General features: G+C 42.1%; 1 protein-coding gene across 1 annotated transcript in view; it reads right to left on the minus strand.

Annotated features, from left to right (window-relative positions):
- The window catches only part of SCGN (secretagogin, EF-hand calcium binding protein), a 31872-nt gene that overhangs the window by 10122 nt on the left and 5245 nt on the right, over positions 1 to 16505 (minus strand). Inside the window, exons 3-7 of the mRNA XM_031055646.1 lie at positions 15941 to 16011; positions 6639 to 6731; positions 5968 to 6057; positions 5015 to 5071; positions 4066 to 4143 (exon numbers count right to left, since the gene is read on the minus strand). Of these exons, the coding sequence (XP_030911506.1) occupies positions 4066 to 4143; positions 5015 to 5071; positions 5968 to 6057; positions 6639 to 6731; positions 15941 to 16011 (389 nt within the window). The remainder of the gene's footprint in view (positions 1 to 4065; positions 4144 to 5014; positions 5072 to 5967; positions 6058 to 6638; positions 6732 to 15940; positions 16012 to 16505) is intronic.

Below are 16505 nucleotides of genomic sequence, written 5' to 3' on the forward strand. Positions count from 1 at the left end.
TGGGCTTGTGCACTCAGGGCACACAGCTCAGTGCCCAGGAGAATCTTTACAAACAAGCCCAGCAAAAGCCTGATGTCCTAACAGCTGGGAAAAATACCTATTCTGACTTCTCTGGCATTAAGATTTCATCCTCAGCCATCATCATCTGCAAGCTTTCTAATGCTGTAGTTCATGACCAATACTTGTTATTAGTCACTGCAATTTACATTATTGCCTCTCTAGAATATTAACCTGTGGTGAGCAAAAATGGCATGCAGGCTGGACAAGAACTGTCCTTTGCATTTTACTGAGATATAATAATGCTCAGATTAAAGGAATTTTCTATGCTCCATCTGACATTATCAACATAAGGCAATGAAAAAAGTGAATGTCAGGGCTGCACGTGTAAGTGTTTCAGCAGAATAAACAACTTAAATTGCTGAAGTTTGACTCAGAAATGAGCTTGCCTTGCATGCAGCTTGTAGACTTCTGGATTACAAACTGGAAGTAACATGCTGCTATCTGGGAAGCTGCAGACTATCAGAAACCATATCTCAAATCTAGTTCATATCCTGGCATTTACAATATTCTGCTTAAGTGCACAGCTGTGTGCACACACAGATAATGGAATCTGTCACTCTTTAAAATTGTTGTCAAATGCATATATGAGATGGGTATTTCTGAGCTGAAACTTCACCAGCACCCAGAAACCTACTAACAGCTTGATCTTGGGGGGGAGGGGAGGTGGGAGGGATTGAAAAGGTTGTTCTACTGTCATCATACACAGCATCCTCATCATGAAGTGTCAAGGGGGTCAGTCTTCATCTCTCCAGATGTTTTTAATTCAGGAAGGCAGAAAATTCTCACCATGCTATTTAAACCCTCCATCCATTTTCAGCTATGCTCACTCTGTCTCCCAAAACACACACTGCAGGACCCCTGGGGCCTCTTCTCAGGAAGTTCAGAGCAATACCAGACTTCACATCAACCTCCAAGCACTTGCTCCCTGCCAGCAGCTCTTGGTCACTGCCTGTGGGAAGGCAACAAACCTACAGATTGTATTCAAAGACTAAGAACTGCAAGCGGGTGCATGTAAATAATTATTAATACACACTCAGTTAATGACTATTAATACAAATATGTATCTATGTAGTCATGGAAGAAAAAACAACAGTACCTACAAAGGGGCTTCCTCACCACAGCACTGTCACTTCAGTTCCCCCATGAAAAGTCTTGAGAACTCAAATGCTCTTTTGTGATTTTCCCCAGTGGCTTTAGTGCTCTTTAAGATTTGATTTAGCAGACTCACAGAGTTTGTGCAATGCCGATGTGTTCACTACCTGTTGTCTTTATAGGAGTTCATCACTTGCTCATCAAAGCCCTGATCTGTACCAGTGTTCTCTGATGAAGGATGCCAAGGTCACAAGGAAACAGAATAGCCTCTTAAGAAGCAGCTGCTAAGCAACCTGATAAATTGATGCTCCTTTCCAGAGAAGACCAATCTCTTCCAAAAGAAATACTCTCTCCCTCTTCCCAGCATTTTTTAAATGTCATATGAGATCATTCACAGCAGCACAAGGCCCAAGAATTTAGCATGCCCTGGTTGGTTGATATGATATCTGCTCACAAACTGCAAATACCCAGCACAGAACCATAAAATCCTGCCTTTATTTCTTTCCTCAAGCCTAGGCTAGCTTCTTTTAAATTATAGTTTTTGCCTTTCCCCCTTTATCTCTATCTCCAGAAGGCCCTAGGGTCCGCTCAGGATATCAGTAGCTGCTTAAGATGTGCGCAGCCAGCTGTGCATATACAGAAAAAAGGGAAGAGATCTGTATATTCCTGTGGAGACAGATGGATTTACAGGTCCTTGGGACACAGCTTATTTCAACTGAATAATAATTACATTGGCCCTTGAAAGCCCTGAGCTGAGTAGATGGGCCACCCTGAAAGACTCTGTAGCTGTGTGCAGCAGAAACAGGTCCTGCTCCCAAGGACTTTGTGCTCTAAAAAGATAAAAGGGTGGGAGCAAAGCAATAGGAGAGAGAAATATAAGTATGTCCAATCTGCAGAAAAGGAATCACTGCTGCTGGCTGTCAAAGATATAACAGAGCCAGGGAAAAAAATGGATGGGCCTCTGGCCCATTTATCCCAAACAGTGGTGATGGTGGCGGAGTCCAGTGGCAGTGGGACTCTGCACTCCAGTAGCTCTTCACTCTATGTGGGAAAGGAGAGAGAGGAAGTGAAGGGCTGCCATTACCCTGGGTCTTGTCATCAAACCTTTGAGTCACTTTTCCCTCCTTAATCCAGCCCTGCAAATGCAAGGCTGAATCTTCCTTCCCTCCTTGGAATTTTGCCTTCTTACCTCAGATAACTTCCTATGCAATAATTTGTGGAGTGTATCTGATGCTATAGGATACTGCCCATGTGGATAATTTGCTGATATATACAGAATTCACATCCTCTATTGTATTCCAGGATATCATAGGATAAGATTATGCCAGTGATAATTTCACACCTTGCCTTATAAGCTTTTGGGATCAGGTGTGTTTATAAACATCCTTGATCTTCAGCTTAAAGAAAAGAATTACAAGGGAAAAAATAATCATCTGCCATATTCTCATTTTCTAATAACTATTAACATCCCTGATTCTTTTGGCATTGCAGCTTGGCAAACCTCTGTCCTCAGGAGCCAGATTTGCATTTCAGATCATAGATTTCCCTAGATAGACAAAGCATCCCTTTTCCCATATCAAATCTTATCTTCCAACATAGAGATTAAACTGCCTCTCTGGAGATATAAAGCCCTTCTACAAGAAACCATGGGAATAGAAACCAGATCTCCTGGCTCTCAGCCCTGGGCTGCACTGATACCTAGCTGCACTGGGGTAGCAGAATCACAGATCTTTCTTGGGAAATTAAAGGGAAGGGAAATGAGTTGGAGGAAATGAACCACCCACTGTCTACAAGCTTCAGATCACCTATTCCCCAGCACCTGATCGGAGATTAAGCACCAGGGATGGAAACCTTAATGGAGCAGAATGAAAGATATTGCTATCTCAAATGCTACCAGAAATATTTTTGTCTTAGCTGTAGCTTCTGGGCTATTTTGGTTTTCAAACTGTGACAGTTGGAAAATAATTTCTGCAGCTGGCATTCCTCTCTCTTCACTGTCTTATAAATATGAAAAACAAAATATACACTCTTCTGTAGCAGCACAGTTTCTCACATTGCTCTAAAGGGTCACATTTCTGGGCACACACACATCACACATACATAACATGGTATTGCAAAATATGGGGGCAGCTTCTTGTTTGCTTGCATACCAAACTGGTTTTTAGGTACAAACACAGATTTTGTGCCAAGAAACAATGCAGTCCCATCTGAAAACCATTTAGAAAATTGCAGTGATAGATGTCTGCTAGTGGAATTCAAATTATACCCTTGAGAATGACATCCAGAAATTAGATTTTTTTTCCCCTTCTTGTTTTTAGATGTTTAAATATAATAAGTTGCTCTGAAATCCAGGCGACTGTTGCTAAATCCACACCAAATACTACGTTGTTGATTGCAGTATAAAAGCTATATTGTGATAAATCAGGTGGAGAATTGAAACTTTCAAACTCTCAGTCTTTCAGGGAAGCAGCAGGGAGCCAGCAAGGTTTGCTGGGCCTTGAGAGCAGAAAAGCCAAATACCTGCATGTCCTGGGAGTAAAAGGATTTGCTAGGAGGAAGAGAGGGAAGGAGGAAGTGCATGAGCTGGAGATCTGCCTGAGGTTGAACATATCCTGAAGAAGGATGCACCTCACCTGTATTTAAAGGGGTTTAGAGTTCAGCCTGCTTTGGTGTAAAGTGGAGCTCTTTTCTCATAGGAAATAGTTTGACTCTCAGCAAAACTATTTGAAATGCATTCACAGCTGATGTCCCGTGCAAAAACTGTTAGCAGCAGTGTGTGCTAACTGCCCCCAGGGATCTCTGACACACCTTTTAAGCACCTTGCAAGGCTTTTATGGTCCTGTAGACATTGACCCTAAAGGAGATTTTAGGCTGTACTCAGACCTAAACAACATTAATTCTATATTTTCTTACCATAGTATCAGTATATTCTTCCAGCTTTACCTCAGCAACCATCTTGTTATGCTGCAAAAAGAGATCTCGCAGGAAATCCTGTCGTAAGAAAAGAGAGAAATTTTACTCTCTAGTGGAAATTCAAAAAACAACAGTAGGAAATTAAATTCAAATTCAGCAGGTTTACACAAATCTAGTTTCACATTCCTGGTTAGTACTAGTGTCTTCAGTTTGACAAAATTCAATTTCTTTTAGCTACAACATGGTGTTTTTTTGAATAAATTAGAAAGTAACTAAATTTCCCCAGAACAGGTATACTGGTGTGAGTCCCAACAGACTCACAAAATAAACAAAAGACAACATAAGTCCTGCAATACTTGCTAATTGATCTCAAATCAAAATATTTACATTCAGTAAAACACTCAAGCCTCCTCTTAAATCTTTGTGGAGACACAGGCTGAAGCCACACACTGTGACTTCAGCACATGATGTGCAGCCCAGGGATGAACTTTTGTCATTGCTGGCTCAAAGTGTTTGAGTTATGGTTTCTGAACAGGCTCTTGCTTCAATAGCCTGAGCTTTAATGTGAAATCAACATACAGAAAACCTGCAGGTTCAGGAAGAGATTGAGAAGAAATTCCCTTACTAAAACACACTGGCTTTGGCTCTGTTCAGCTGGGAGATGCACATGTGCAAAGCCTTGTGGGGCTCGCTGGATGCCTCAGGTCACCAAGACAACCGGGGTCATGGGACAAGGCTAGGGGGAAGCAGGACATGGAGGGCAACAGCAAACCATCCTCCCTCTGGCAGGGCCCCTGAGACCATGCCAGAAGGCACAAGTCCTTAAACTCACTATGAACAAGCCAGAAATGCCATTTGTCACTCACACAAAAAGACAGCAAGTTGGTAAAGCCCATTGACATCAGTGAGCTGTAGGTCAAGCCCAAAGAGATTTGTTAGAATAACTTACTTTGAGTTCACCAGCTGAAATAAATCCACTGCTGTCAGCATCGTAACTGCGCCAGATCTGAATGGGGATAGATTGATGTGAGCACATAAATATTGCAGTTACTCATCTGCTCTGTGATACATTGTAAAGATGCAAAGCAGAACTTCCATAATGAGCCAGTTGTTGCATTAGCCAACATTTAATTAATTTTAGATGAAATAAAATAAACTTTTCACACAATAGTTCTTACTCACACTTGGATGCTGTACATGCTACATACTGCTATCACATGTTTAATGCAGACACACTGTCTATAAAAGGAAGACAATACTAAGAAACTGGTTTGCATTTCTTACCTAATTTGTACATACAGCTTCTTTTATTGCCCTGAGTCAAGGCCATATACAACAGGCCATTGATCTGCAGAAGCCCCCAGCTTGTATGTGAAATAAAAGTAACCACATGAGATCTTGGAACAACTGAAATTCCCCGTTGGGATACTTAAGGGACAGAGATCAGAGGAAGACTGGGCAAAGTTCTATGGGCTTGTTGACCCAGTTTATGGAGGTTTCTCTCCATGCCCCAACAGTCTAATGTTTCGGAATAAAATGGTGCTTAAAATGTACCTCCTCTGCTGTCTTGATCTATATTGTATTGCAGGTGAGGAGCTGAAGGGGCAAATTGATGGGCAGGGACATTTTCTCGTAGTCTGTAGTGGCATGACTGATAGGTGGCTGAGAGTGTTTGTGAAATGTAATGAGTTCTCTGGGTACCCTTGGTCCAGCCCTAGACACCACACCTCTGTTTTGCTGGTGTAAATAATGTAAAACCTTCTCTACCTGGACAGGTCAGAATGTGTTTTGCTTCCACAATACCCATCTATTTCCCAAGCTGTGTTTTACAGGGGACATAAGGGCTGGTGCTGAAGAAGCCGGTGGTGTGCAAGGCGGAGGAGGCCGTGTGGAGATACAGACCCGCATGAATTCCACGCTGTTGTCCAAGGGAGTTTCCCGTCGGAAAAGCAGTAGGAAATTCTCATCATCCGGCAACATCATATTTGCAAGCTGGATGTAAAACATTAAAAAAAATCTCCACAACAAAAAACAAACCCACACCATGAAAGTAAGTAAAGGAAAAAACTTGGGTAGCTACTGATCCAGTATGTGAAATATAGGTTTGGCATGGAAATAAACTTGGAAATGAACTCCAGACCAAAGGACTTGGCCAATGTAATACTCCGTGAGTCACCTCCTCTGCACCCAGGCTCTATCTGCCAGATCTCCCAAGTCTGCTACAGGTCTTAATCACAGAATGGTTTGGGTTGGAAGGGACCTTTAAAGGTCATCCAATATAACTTCCCTGCAATGGCAGGCACATCTTCAACTAGATCAGGTTGTTCATAGCTCCATCCAACCTACCCTTTGATGTTTCCAGGGATGGGGCATCAACCAGCTCCCTGACCAACTCCTTCCAGTCCTTCACCACCCTCATTTTAAAAATGTCTTCCTTAATCTACTCTTAATCTATCCCCTTTTAGTTTAAAACTATTACCCCTTTTTCTATTCCTACAGACCCTATAAAAAGTCTGTTCTAATTCTCCATCCTTCTATAAAAGAAATCCTGGTCTGGGGTTTGGCAGAGATACCTCTTGAATTTGCAAGCGTCCATCTGTGGTGACATCATAGACAGACATGAATTGCTCCTTCATCCTCTGAACTTCTTCTTCTGTGATGGTGCTCTGCCATGGGGAAAACAAAAAGTGCATAAAAATTGCTGAGGACACCAGAAGACCCTCCTGGAAGAAATCTCTCCTCACTCACAAATAATCACCAGGAGCAGTGCATCCTTACAGTTGGGGGTAATGCTTTTAAAAACCCACAGACACACCATTGTGGATGATTTTTTGGAAATAAGTCCTATGTGCATGCTTGCAGCTACTAAGTTTTCAGTTGGAAGATCAGTGTTTGGAAATCCCAAAATATTTCAGTGATGCCTGCTTCTTTACCCAACTGTTCCCATTATATCACTGGGCTTTGGTTTTGCTCAAGTGTGTGTTGCAGCAGTTTCCATGCTGCTTGTTTTTAACTTGTGCTTTTCAGGAAGATATCCTCATCCTTGAATGACATCTCTGCAGTTCATTAGATCATCAGCCTTGAAAGGTGTCAGTGGAGCTAGATTGTTGCTTATTATTGCCTGTCAGCTGATTTAAGCCCTGGCACCAAGCCCTGTCAGTGTTTCTGGGTTAATAGCACAGAATTTCAAGCAATTGACATTCTCTTTGTATCTGCTCAACCCCATAATCGATTTATACATAGTGAGGAGTTCTCCAGACTTGCCAGGTTATGTGTTTTGACAGGCATCGCTGTGACAGGTGAAATACAATGCTTAGGTTCATCAGGCATGGTTTCTTTAGCAGAAACCACGAGGATACCCACTCTGACTGGACTATACAAAATACAATTTCCTCACAATGTGAAAAGGCTTCCAGTCATATGAGCTTAGTGGCTGGGCTGGGAAGCTCACCTAGTTAATCTTCCCAAGCAATTAAGACCCATGTTACCCTCACCATGCACATTGAGTGGGTCCTGGCTTCTCTCCCAATTGTGTAGGAGTTGGCCCTCTCTGGGAGGGGAGGGAAGGAAGGGAGAAGGATAACCCACACTGGATTGTGGCATACCTTTGTAGAAATTTTTACAAGAAATTACTTTCTTCCCAATCCCTGAATAAAAGTCCTTCAAAGTTTTTACCATCTCTACAACCAGGTGGATGTGGGACTGCAGCTATTCCTTCCTGGGTATTCATTCTTTCCAGCTGCTATTGAAGCTCCATTATGTTGTACACTCCCTGCTATTGAAGATCCATAATATTGTACACTCCCCGTTTTATCACTGTGACACAAAGCCATGAGTGACTTTCCCAAATTACCCAGTGCACAGCTCCATGCAGTGCAGAGCCCTTGGGATGCATTCTTGCTGTGTAACTCCAAGGGTGGCAGCTCCCAGTCTGGGGATGAAACACCAAGCAGGGATGCCACCGGGATGCACCCAAGGTGGCAGGCCCCAGGAAGAGTGGCTGAGTAGGTCCCAGGGCATGCCTGCAGGATCCTCCTTTCCCACAGTGGTGTCCAGAAAATTCTGTGGGCTTGAGTGTTGAGGGTACAGCTCATCACTGAACATACACTTTGGTTTTCTCTCCCCTTGGCATTGTAACTCAGACCCATGCTATTTAAATTGCCTTTTGACAGCCCCTTGACACTTTGAGACACCTCCCAGGAGTTAGGCAAGCCTAGCAGTTGCCAACTTCAATAGGCTTGCAAAGTACTCTGAAATGATCCTCTCTCAAGCCCAGGAGGATGAGTTATTTCCAAAATGATAATCACATTTTGGAATCACAGCTGATATTTGAAATGTGTACTGTGCATATCAAACTAGTCATTTGTTAAAATGCTTATTGCTCAACTTGGTGTCAGCTATTAACCACCACTTCACTGAGCTATCTGTGGCAGGGACATTGTTACCTGCATAAAAATACAACAGCCTTCTTCTTTTTATATTCTGATTTAAACTATATGATATATCAAGTAAATGCCTGGAGTATTTACAATATTTACACAGCTCCAAAAGCTTTTAGTCCAAGGGGTTACACTACAGTGGATTTTTCAATCTGGACAATCTTCATATCTTCATAAATATTCTACTTATGAAACAAAACTGGTAATAGTTCTATCAAAACCCAGCCTTTACTCACAATGAATAAAATAATAAAGTGCAAACTGGCTTTCCCAAGATGCATGTTCAAGACAAAATTATTCCGATATTAAAAATTTTTACACTAAGAACAATACACCTTGTGTTATGGCCATTAGGTTTCAAAGGGGATTTTACCAAAAAAAACCAAAACTCAGAAGACTGAAAAAACCCCAACAGATCAAATAAGATATTCCAAACAGAAACTAAGGTTGGGAGATCAGGTTTTCAAGACTGACCTACTGGTGGTGCAAATAAGTAGCTTGCTCTATTTTCCTTTCTACTCCAAAAACATTTAAAAGGCTGGAAAAACTCCAAAATGTACCTGATCTGTTCCCCTTGTTCAAGCAAGGACATGATCTGAGGACTCAACTCACCCCACCAGCAAGAAGGCTGGGGCTGCATAAGAAGTTGGAAGGGTTCACAGGCAGGACAGCTGACCCCAACTGACTCAAAAGATATACCATACTGTATGGTGTGGTGGTCAGCATATAAAGCTGGGGGAAGAAGGAGGAAAAAAAGTGTGGCATTTGTCTTCTGAAGTCAGAATGATGGAACTTTGCTTTCCCAGACATGGCTGTACAGCTGCCTGCCCTTGGGAATTGGTGAATGAATTCTTCATTTTGGTCTGGCTTGTGCCCTTGGGTTTTGCTTTACCTATTAAAATATCTTTATCTCAACCCATGAGTTTTCCCACTTTACTTTTCTGATTCTCTCTCCCATTTCACTGGAGAGTGAGTGAGTGAGTGAGTGAGTGAGTGAGTGGCTGTGTGGGGCTGCCTGCTGTGTTAAATCATTATGTAACAAAGAGCAGTATACAAACATGTGCCTCTTGTCTCATAGGATGGAACAGGAGGAAATGGCTTTGCAGCAAGTAAAAGTCTGTAGCTGAGCACATCGTCATTAGAAAATGCTGCCTTAATTATGTTGCCTGGCTCAAGCAACAGATCCTTAACCAGTTTCAAAGGTTTGCAAAGCTTTCCCTTTTGTGAGGGTTTAAGTGAATGCTGTTGCATCCTTTCCAGTCACTCTGTACAGAGAAGCCTTCCTTGTAATTCCTTGTTTCCCTGGTGCACGCACCTCCCTAAATTTGTGGATGATGTGTGGTTTCCAAGGGCTGCTGCATGTTCTCACTGCAGCCAGGAAAGAAATCTTCACTACTTACCATGAGAAGGCCAGATAATTTTTATTCTCATAAAGGACACAGTTTAAAATATTGCCATGACTTTGTTCACATAGTTTTCAGGGTTAACAAGTAAATTTCTTACTACAGATGTTCTTCCATAGAGTTTAAGAGAGAAAAGCTTCTGTGCTTCAAGTTACCATAACAAATAAATTTTTTCCTTTCTCCTTTCCATGTCCAGTCTCTGTCTTCCCTTTTGTGAAAACCCTTTAGAAGTATTTGTAGCATCACAAAGGTAATATGGTTTTTAATAGTGTTTTTAATCACAGAAAGGGTATGATAACTTTTTTAAAAATTTCTGCAGCATTTTATTTCTTTGTCATGGCTGGTTATGATTTAGAAACCTGGCTGTAATCTATCTTCTTTGTTACTCCATTCCTTTTATATTGTTGCACTCTTTGCCTCATGCTGACTAATTAAATTTTTGTTCCTTAAGGGATTCATGTGCTCGGCAGAATTTTGCCTTGATGAAAACACAGTTATGAGTCACTTGGTTTGGAGGGCAAAAAGTGAATGGAGCACTGCTAGGCCTTTCCTACTCGATGAAATGGGATGTCTCATTTAATGCCTGCTGGTCAAGAAAATCCTGTAATAAATTGATTTATTTTTCCTTCTTGACATGATTTTAGAAGCAAGCTGCTATATTGATTAGGGTATAAAAAAAGATGAAACTACATTTAAGTGACTATTATACCCTGTTTCTTGAAAACAACCTAGAGAATTTTCTGAAAATGCTGGCTCAAATACGTGTCTTCTAGTGTTTCAGCCAAATATGATAGAAGGGCTAAGGGACCCACAGATATAGAGTTCCTACAAGATCTATGAAAATAAATTGTGTCTGCCAAGAAGGGAAGCTGGAAAAGAAAACCAACAACTATTATCACGCCAGAAGTCACACAGTACAGATATGAAGCCAGCAAGGACCAGATGAGAGACATCAGTAATGTACGCTTTGACTTTAGAAGAAGAACCTTTCATTTTTGGGCCAAACATTTCTTCATTGTAAAAACTAATCTCATTAATGATTTTGTTACCCCCATGGAGTTGTAGGTTGGATTGCCTTCATAATTGTTGGTTTTCACCCTACACCTCCAAGGCCAATTTCTCCTTTGGGCCAATCTTTCTCCCTTAACTTCAGTGCTTTCACTTGAGAATTTGGCCCTGTACTTTGGTTAGGATTTACTGTACTCCTGCATGTGACAATAGATGAGCACTTACCCTGTCATCCCACATAGTGTTTTTGGTTTCTTCTCTAACTCTCATCAGCACAAATGTGGGAAAGCTTTTTTCCCATAGTAGACACTAGCATCCAACAAAGGCTACTTCAGTCTTCCCTGTGCCATCATGGTTTTGTGGTTAGGTTTTGGACAGGTTCTCTGTTCTCTCCTCTCTGCTGGGCTGAAAGTTGTTTGATGTGCATTTGGGTGATGAAAACATATTGTGTCATTTCTACCATAGGTATGTTGAGTTAGCATTAAGAAATACCTCGAGGCACTTCCATGCCTTAATGTGGATGAACAGGATTAGGAGCTGGCCAGGATAATGAAGGCTGATGGAAGCCACACCTAAAGAAAGAACTCTATTTGGCAATAATCAGAATGATAGAATGGTTTGGGTTGAAAGGAACTCAAAGATCATCCAGTTCCAACATCTTCCCCTAGACTAGGTTGCTCAAAGCTCCATCCAACCTGAACACTTCCAGGGATGGAGCATCCATAGCTTCCTTGGGCAAACCTGTTCCAGGGCCTCTCCATCCTAACAGGAAAGAATTCTGTCCTAATATTTAAAGAGCCAGGATTGCCTGGGGGTTAGAATTCTGAAATATTCTGAATGTGGATGCAAGCTGATTGCTTTCTCCTAGGGATCTTCTTGCTATTCACCGGCTGGTCACCATTGACTTTAGGTCTCTTGGGGTGGTAAAGCACAGGGGAAGTCTGCCTTGGATGGCTTTGAGGCTGACTGATATTTTGGCCATTAAACTTGTTTGACTAGCTGTTGCATTCCTGGCCATGCTAAATTATACATATTATTTAGACAGACAATGCAGTGTACAAGGCAAGGATGAAGTGCAAGAGTAGCTGGAGGGTGTTTCTATTCTTTGGAAGTAAAAAGCAAAGACAAATCCCTAATGGCTGCTCAGAGTGAGCTCCAGAGGATTAACTTCAGTCCCTTCCAGTCATAACTATCCGTGTGGTTTTCAGGCAGGAGGGATTTAAACAAGACTAATACCTGTCTTGTCTGATCAAATCTATACTTCAACAATTGTTGTGGTCTTCTATATACTTACAGTCAGGTGCAGGCAACCATCCTTTATCTGAAAGTTTTCTATCTAATTTGAGTATAATTTAGGCAAAGTGAAATACATTTCTGAGAAAGCCCAATGGCCATTGGGAAATGCATTTCTCTCCATATCCGCCCAGACATCATTGGTTTTATGGAAACTTTCAGTAATCCAACCCCAAAATTTATAGTCATTCCTCCATAAAACTCTTCTCTAATTATTATGAGAATATACATAGAGCTTCATTAAAACCATAGAAAAGAGCAAGCAAGGAAGATCTTGATACAGAAAGAAAGATGTACAGGAATATAAGATAGAAATGCAGAAGCTATAGTTCCTGTTCTAATAAAATTACTTATTTGACACTGAAAGAAACTGTCCTTTCCACTGGGCTTTCACCTCAATATAAAAACTTCTAGAAAATATATGGATAGAGTTGCCATAATGTAGAAGAAAGAGGTTTATGAAAGAGCAGAAGAGAGCTCAGGTAGCTCACGGCAGCCATGCAGTAGCAGCTTGGAAGCTGGAGGCTCAAATGGTTAGAGAGAGGTCACAGCAATGATAAGAGAAACAGGTGGATAATGCCAGCAGCTAGAAGATGGAATGCTAGCATGAGGATGAATTATATACACCTGGAAACTGAAAGGATTTTCTTAGGACTCAGATAGAATAGAATAGAACAAAACAGAATATTCCCGTTGGAAGGGACCTACAACAAACATCTAGTCCAATCGTCTGACCACTTTGGGTCTGTAAAAAAGTTAAAATGTGTTGTTAAGTGCATTGTTCAAATGCCTCCAGCAACCACCCACTGCTGGAGAAGGGACAGGAAGCAGCATCTAGGATTTGGTTGGTTTACTACAAGTCCACCTTTGTTGCAAAGTTTTTCCTTTCCCCCCACAATTGTCAATGGTTCAATAAAAGACAATAAATTGGCCTCCATCACTGGATGCTATTTCAAGTTTCTTTCCTCTCTCAGAGTTGTCAGGAAGAGCTGTGTCTCTCAGCTTCCCGACAGGCTCATTTTTGCATTGTTTTCCCAGCTGCTCCCATCCCCTGGCATTTAGTGTGAGCTGGGGATGCTGCAGAGTAACTGGGAAGAAAAACAGAGCTGAAGGACCACAGTGGTCATTAAGAAAAATAACAGCTTAGAGAATGCAGGCTGAGAAAATATAATTATGAAGCCATTCTCTATTCAAGCAGAGACAACTTCTGGTGCTGATAACATTATTTATCACTTGTGTAGCACTTCAGACATAGTCACTAATTAATCCTTGTGACACATCTATAAGTTGTGCCAGTGTATTGCTGCCTCCCCCTTTTACTGTGCAAGGAAACTAAGGCATTAAAAACCCAAAGGAGTAAAGGTCAAGATGAGTGGTACAGCAGAGGGATGCTCAGTCCCAGTTCACTGCTTTTATCACAGAGGAAACTTTCTGTAGGATGGTAAAACCAATGCAGAGGGGACCCTTTACCCCTTCTGCCATAATACAAGCCTGTACAATATAAATCACATGAAAAAGAGAAAAATGGCTCAATGTTGTTTGACAAACTCATTGTATGAAGGTAGTGAAGACCTTGGTTTAACTTGGTGCTCAAGTGACCCTCATACCCAGGGGAGTGGGCAGAGGACTGCTCTCAGCCTCCCAGGACAAAGCTCCCCTTGGGTTTTCTGCCACAAAGACAGCCTGCTCTGCCTGAAAACTGCCATGTAATTTTATCACTAATATTGCCAGAGTGGAAACACTGCCAAAAATTGACAAGAAGACTAGAGGGAAAAAACCAAAAACACTTGAGAGCCTGACTGAGCACTCTGAAAGTTAGTGAGCATGGTCCTTCAGAATTAGCCTGTTTCTTCTATTTAACAGGAGGAGAGGGAGCTGGTTCTTTCTCCATTCAAATTGTGTTAAACTATCTCTTTTAATGGCAAAACTTAGCTAGCAGAAGCAAAGGAGATGCAAACTGGGTTGGCTGGTGCTGAGCTAAGCTGGAGTCATCCAAGCAGGGACTTCTATCAAGCAATAAAACTATTATTGATTTCTTAAAGCAGGAAGTTCATTGCTAGAACACCCTCATTTTGCAAGTTCTGTGTGCTGATAAAGGACACAATGTAATGGAGTTCACTTTGTATCAGCAAGACCACAAAAACTGCTGTAACACACTGGTTAGCTACTCAGCTGCTGTGACCCTGTCCCAGGACCTCATGTGAGGGGTGCACAAGGGCAGCTATGGGCTAGAGCAGGGCTTGGAGTTTCTCTTGACTCAAATCCTTAGGAGGCTCCCTTCAGAATGAGATCTCTGATTATCCCTGGATTTTATCACCATCAGCTCACTCCAGAGAGCCCCACTTGGAGGTCCCACTGCAGCACTGAGCTCTGCAGCCTCATTTTAAGCATCTCCTTCAACATCCCATGTTTGCTGTCACTGAGTTTGTTTGAGCATTCTTTTTGCTGCTCTTTCAGTACCCCAAGACTAGCAGCTTACAATTTAATCTTTTGTTCCTGGGTAAACAATCACAAACTTTCTGATTTCTCTTTAAATCAGCTTTTCTGTGTCCCTAAATATTCTTATTGCTGAGTGTTTTTTGATTTGTTTGAAGCCTTTTTACATGCCTATCTCTTCATCTAACCATTCATGCTCTGAAAGACATTTCTGCAGAAACTGCCAATATTTCAATCCAAATTTACTCACAAATTAAATAAAAATATGCTTGAAAAAAGTACTCACAGCTTCTATTTTTTTTTAATTTCAGCCCTAAGGATCTAAGAGTACTAATTGGCTTGTAAGTACAATTCTGATTTTATACTTGATACTCATGAATTTATGCCTTTTATCAGCTACCTTTTCTGTCTTTGTTAATTAATTTTTGCTTAAAGGAATTGTTTCATCTCTGGTTTTTGGCACACCCCCTCCTTCCATTTGGAAGATGTTTCCTCCTTTCCCTATCTGGGCAGACTCTGTGTAGTGAAAATATTACTACATCCTTTGTAAACTTCTGAGTGCTGGCCTGAGTGGCAGGATTTCTCCTTCACTGATGGTGACACTCGTAGGCAAGGTGTGACCTGGAGTTGAGGAAAGCAGCCCCTGTAAATTGTAATGCAACTTCTGTTTGTATGAAGATGCAGACAAGGAGAGAGGGGAAATGTTGCCAAAACCAGGAAAGGAAACCAGAGGAGAAGCCCAGAAACACTGTAGAGCCAGGTCTGGATCTTACAAGCAGGAGAATTGATGCTCATTTGGCTTTTAGCCATTTGCAGCAATATAGACCTAAGCCTTCTTCCTAAGCACCATTTAAAATTAACGACAGTATATTTGTTAAAAATTGACCTGGGAAAGAAACCTATCATATGAACAAAACTAATCAGCACAGGCTTGAACAAATAAACCATGAACATTGCCCTCCTGCTCAGCTAGGCTGCGTGCCATGCTTTTTCACTTGGTTCTATTCAACAACAGTAAATTACTTTCTCTCCACGCTGCCAACCAACCCCTTCAGTTGGTACCACCTGAGATCTCCCCACGATCAGCATCTGTTGGGCTGGAAACAACTGATCAAACTGCTCAGCTGACTGCACTTGTTGTATGTGCTTAAATGCCACCTCGTTGCCAAGAGAAAAGCTCTTTACCTTGGGACTGCTAAGGAAGTCGGCAATCAGGGAACAACAAACACAAACCATCTCTCAGCATAACTTTTCTGCTTGCATCCGATGGGCAACGAATGCGGCACAGTTACTTACTTCTGGTCCTAGTTTCTCCAGGAGATGATGAAAAAAATCGTCAAGCTCCTTCCCTTCTATGTAGCCATTGTCTAAATAAAGAGCAAATATATTAATGGACGGGGTTCCAGGATCCGTGTCATGGGCTGCATGCAGGTAGCTCAAGGCTGCAGGGTCAGGATCTCAGCTGGGGGCCCTGCCTGCCCACTCAGGGGAGCTCCACGTCTCTTCAATTTCATCTGCTCACTTCTGTGTAAGGCTGGGCACAGCTGCAGTGCTCCCTTTGGAGTTTTTCTTGCAGAAAACTTTTCAGAAACAAAAAAAGTCCCAAACTGGGACCGTAAGAGAGAGCAGCAGATCAAACAGGGAAGTGATGAAAAGGCAAAACTTTTGGGGTGGAAAGGGCGATTTACAGCTATGATATTCATGGGGAGGAGGAAGAGGGGGGCTCGAAAACACCGGCAGGACCTCGTGGATGTAAAGCTCAGACACTTCGGCCCCATGTGCAGCATGCCGGGCACCCACACCGCACCCAGCCCGGCGGTCCCGCTCCCCCCTGCACGGACAGACCCCTGCACGGCCCCCA

This window comes from Geospiza fortis, unplaced genomic scaffold (assembly GCF_000277835.1).
Source record: "Geospiza fortis unplaced genomic scaffold, GeoFor_1.0 scaffold206, whole genome shotgun sequence".
NCBI classification, from domain to species: Eukaryota; Metazoa; Chordata; class Aves; order Passeriformes; family Thraupidae; genus Geospiza; species Geospiza fortis.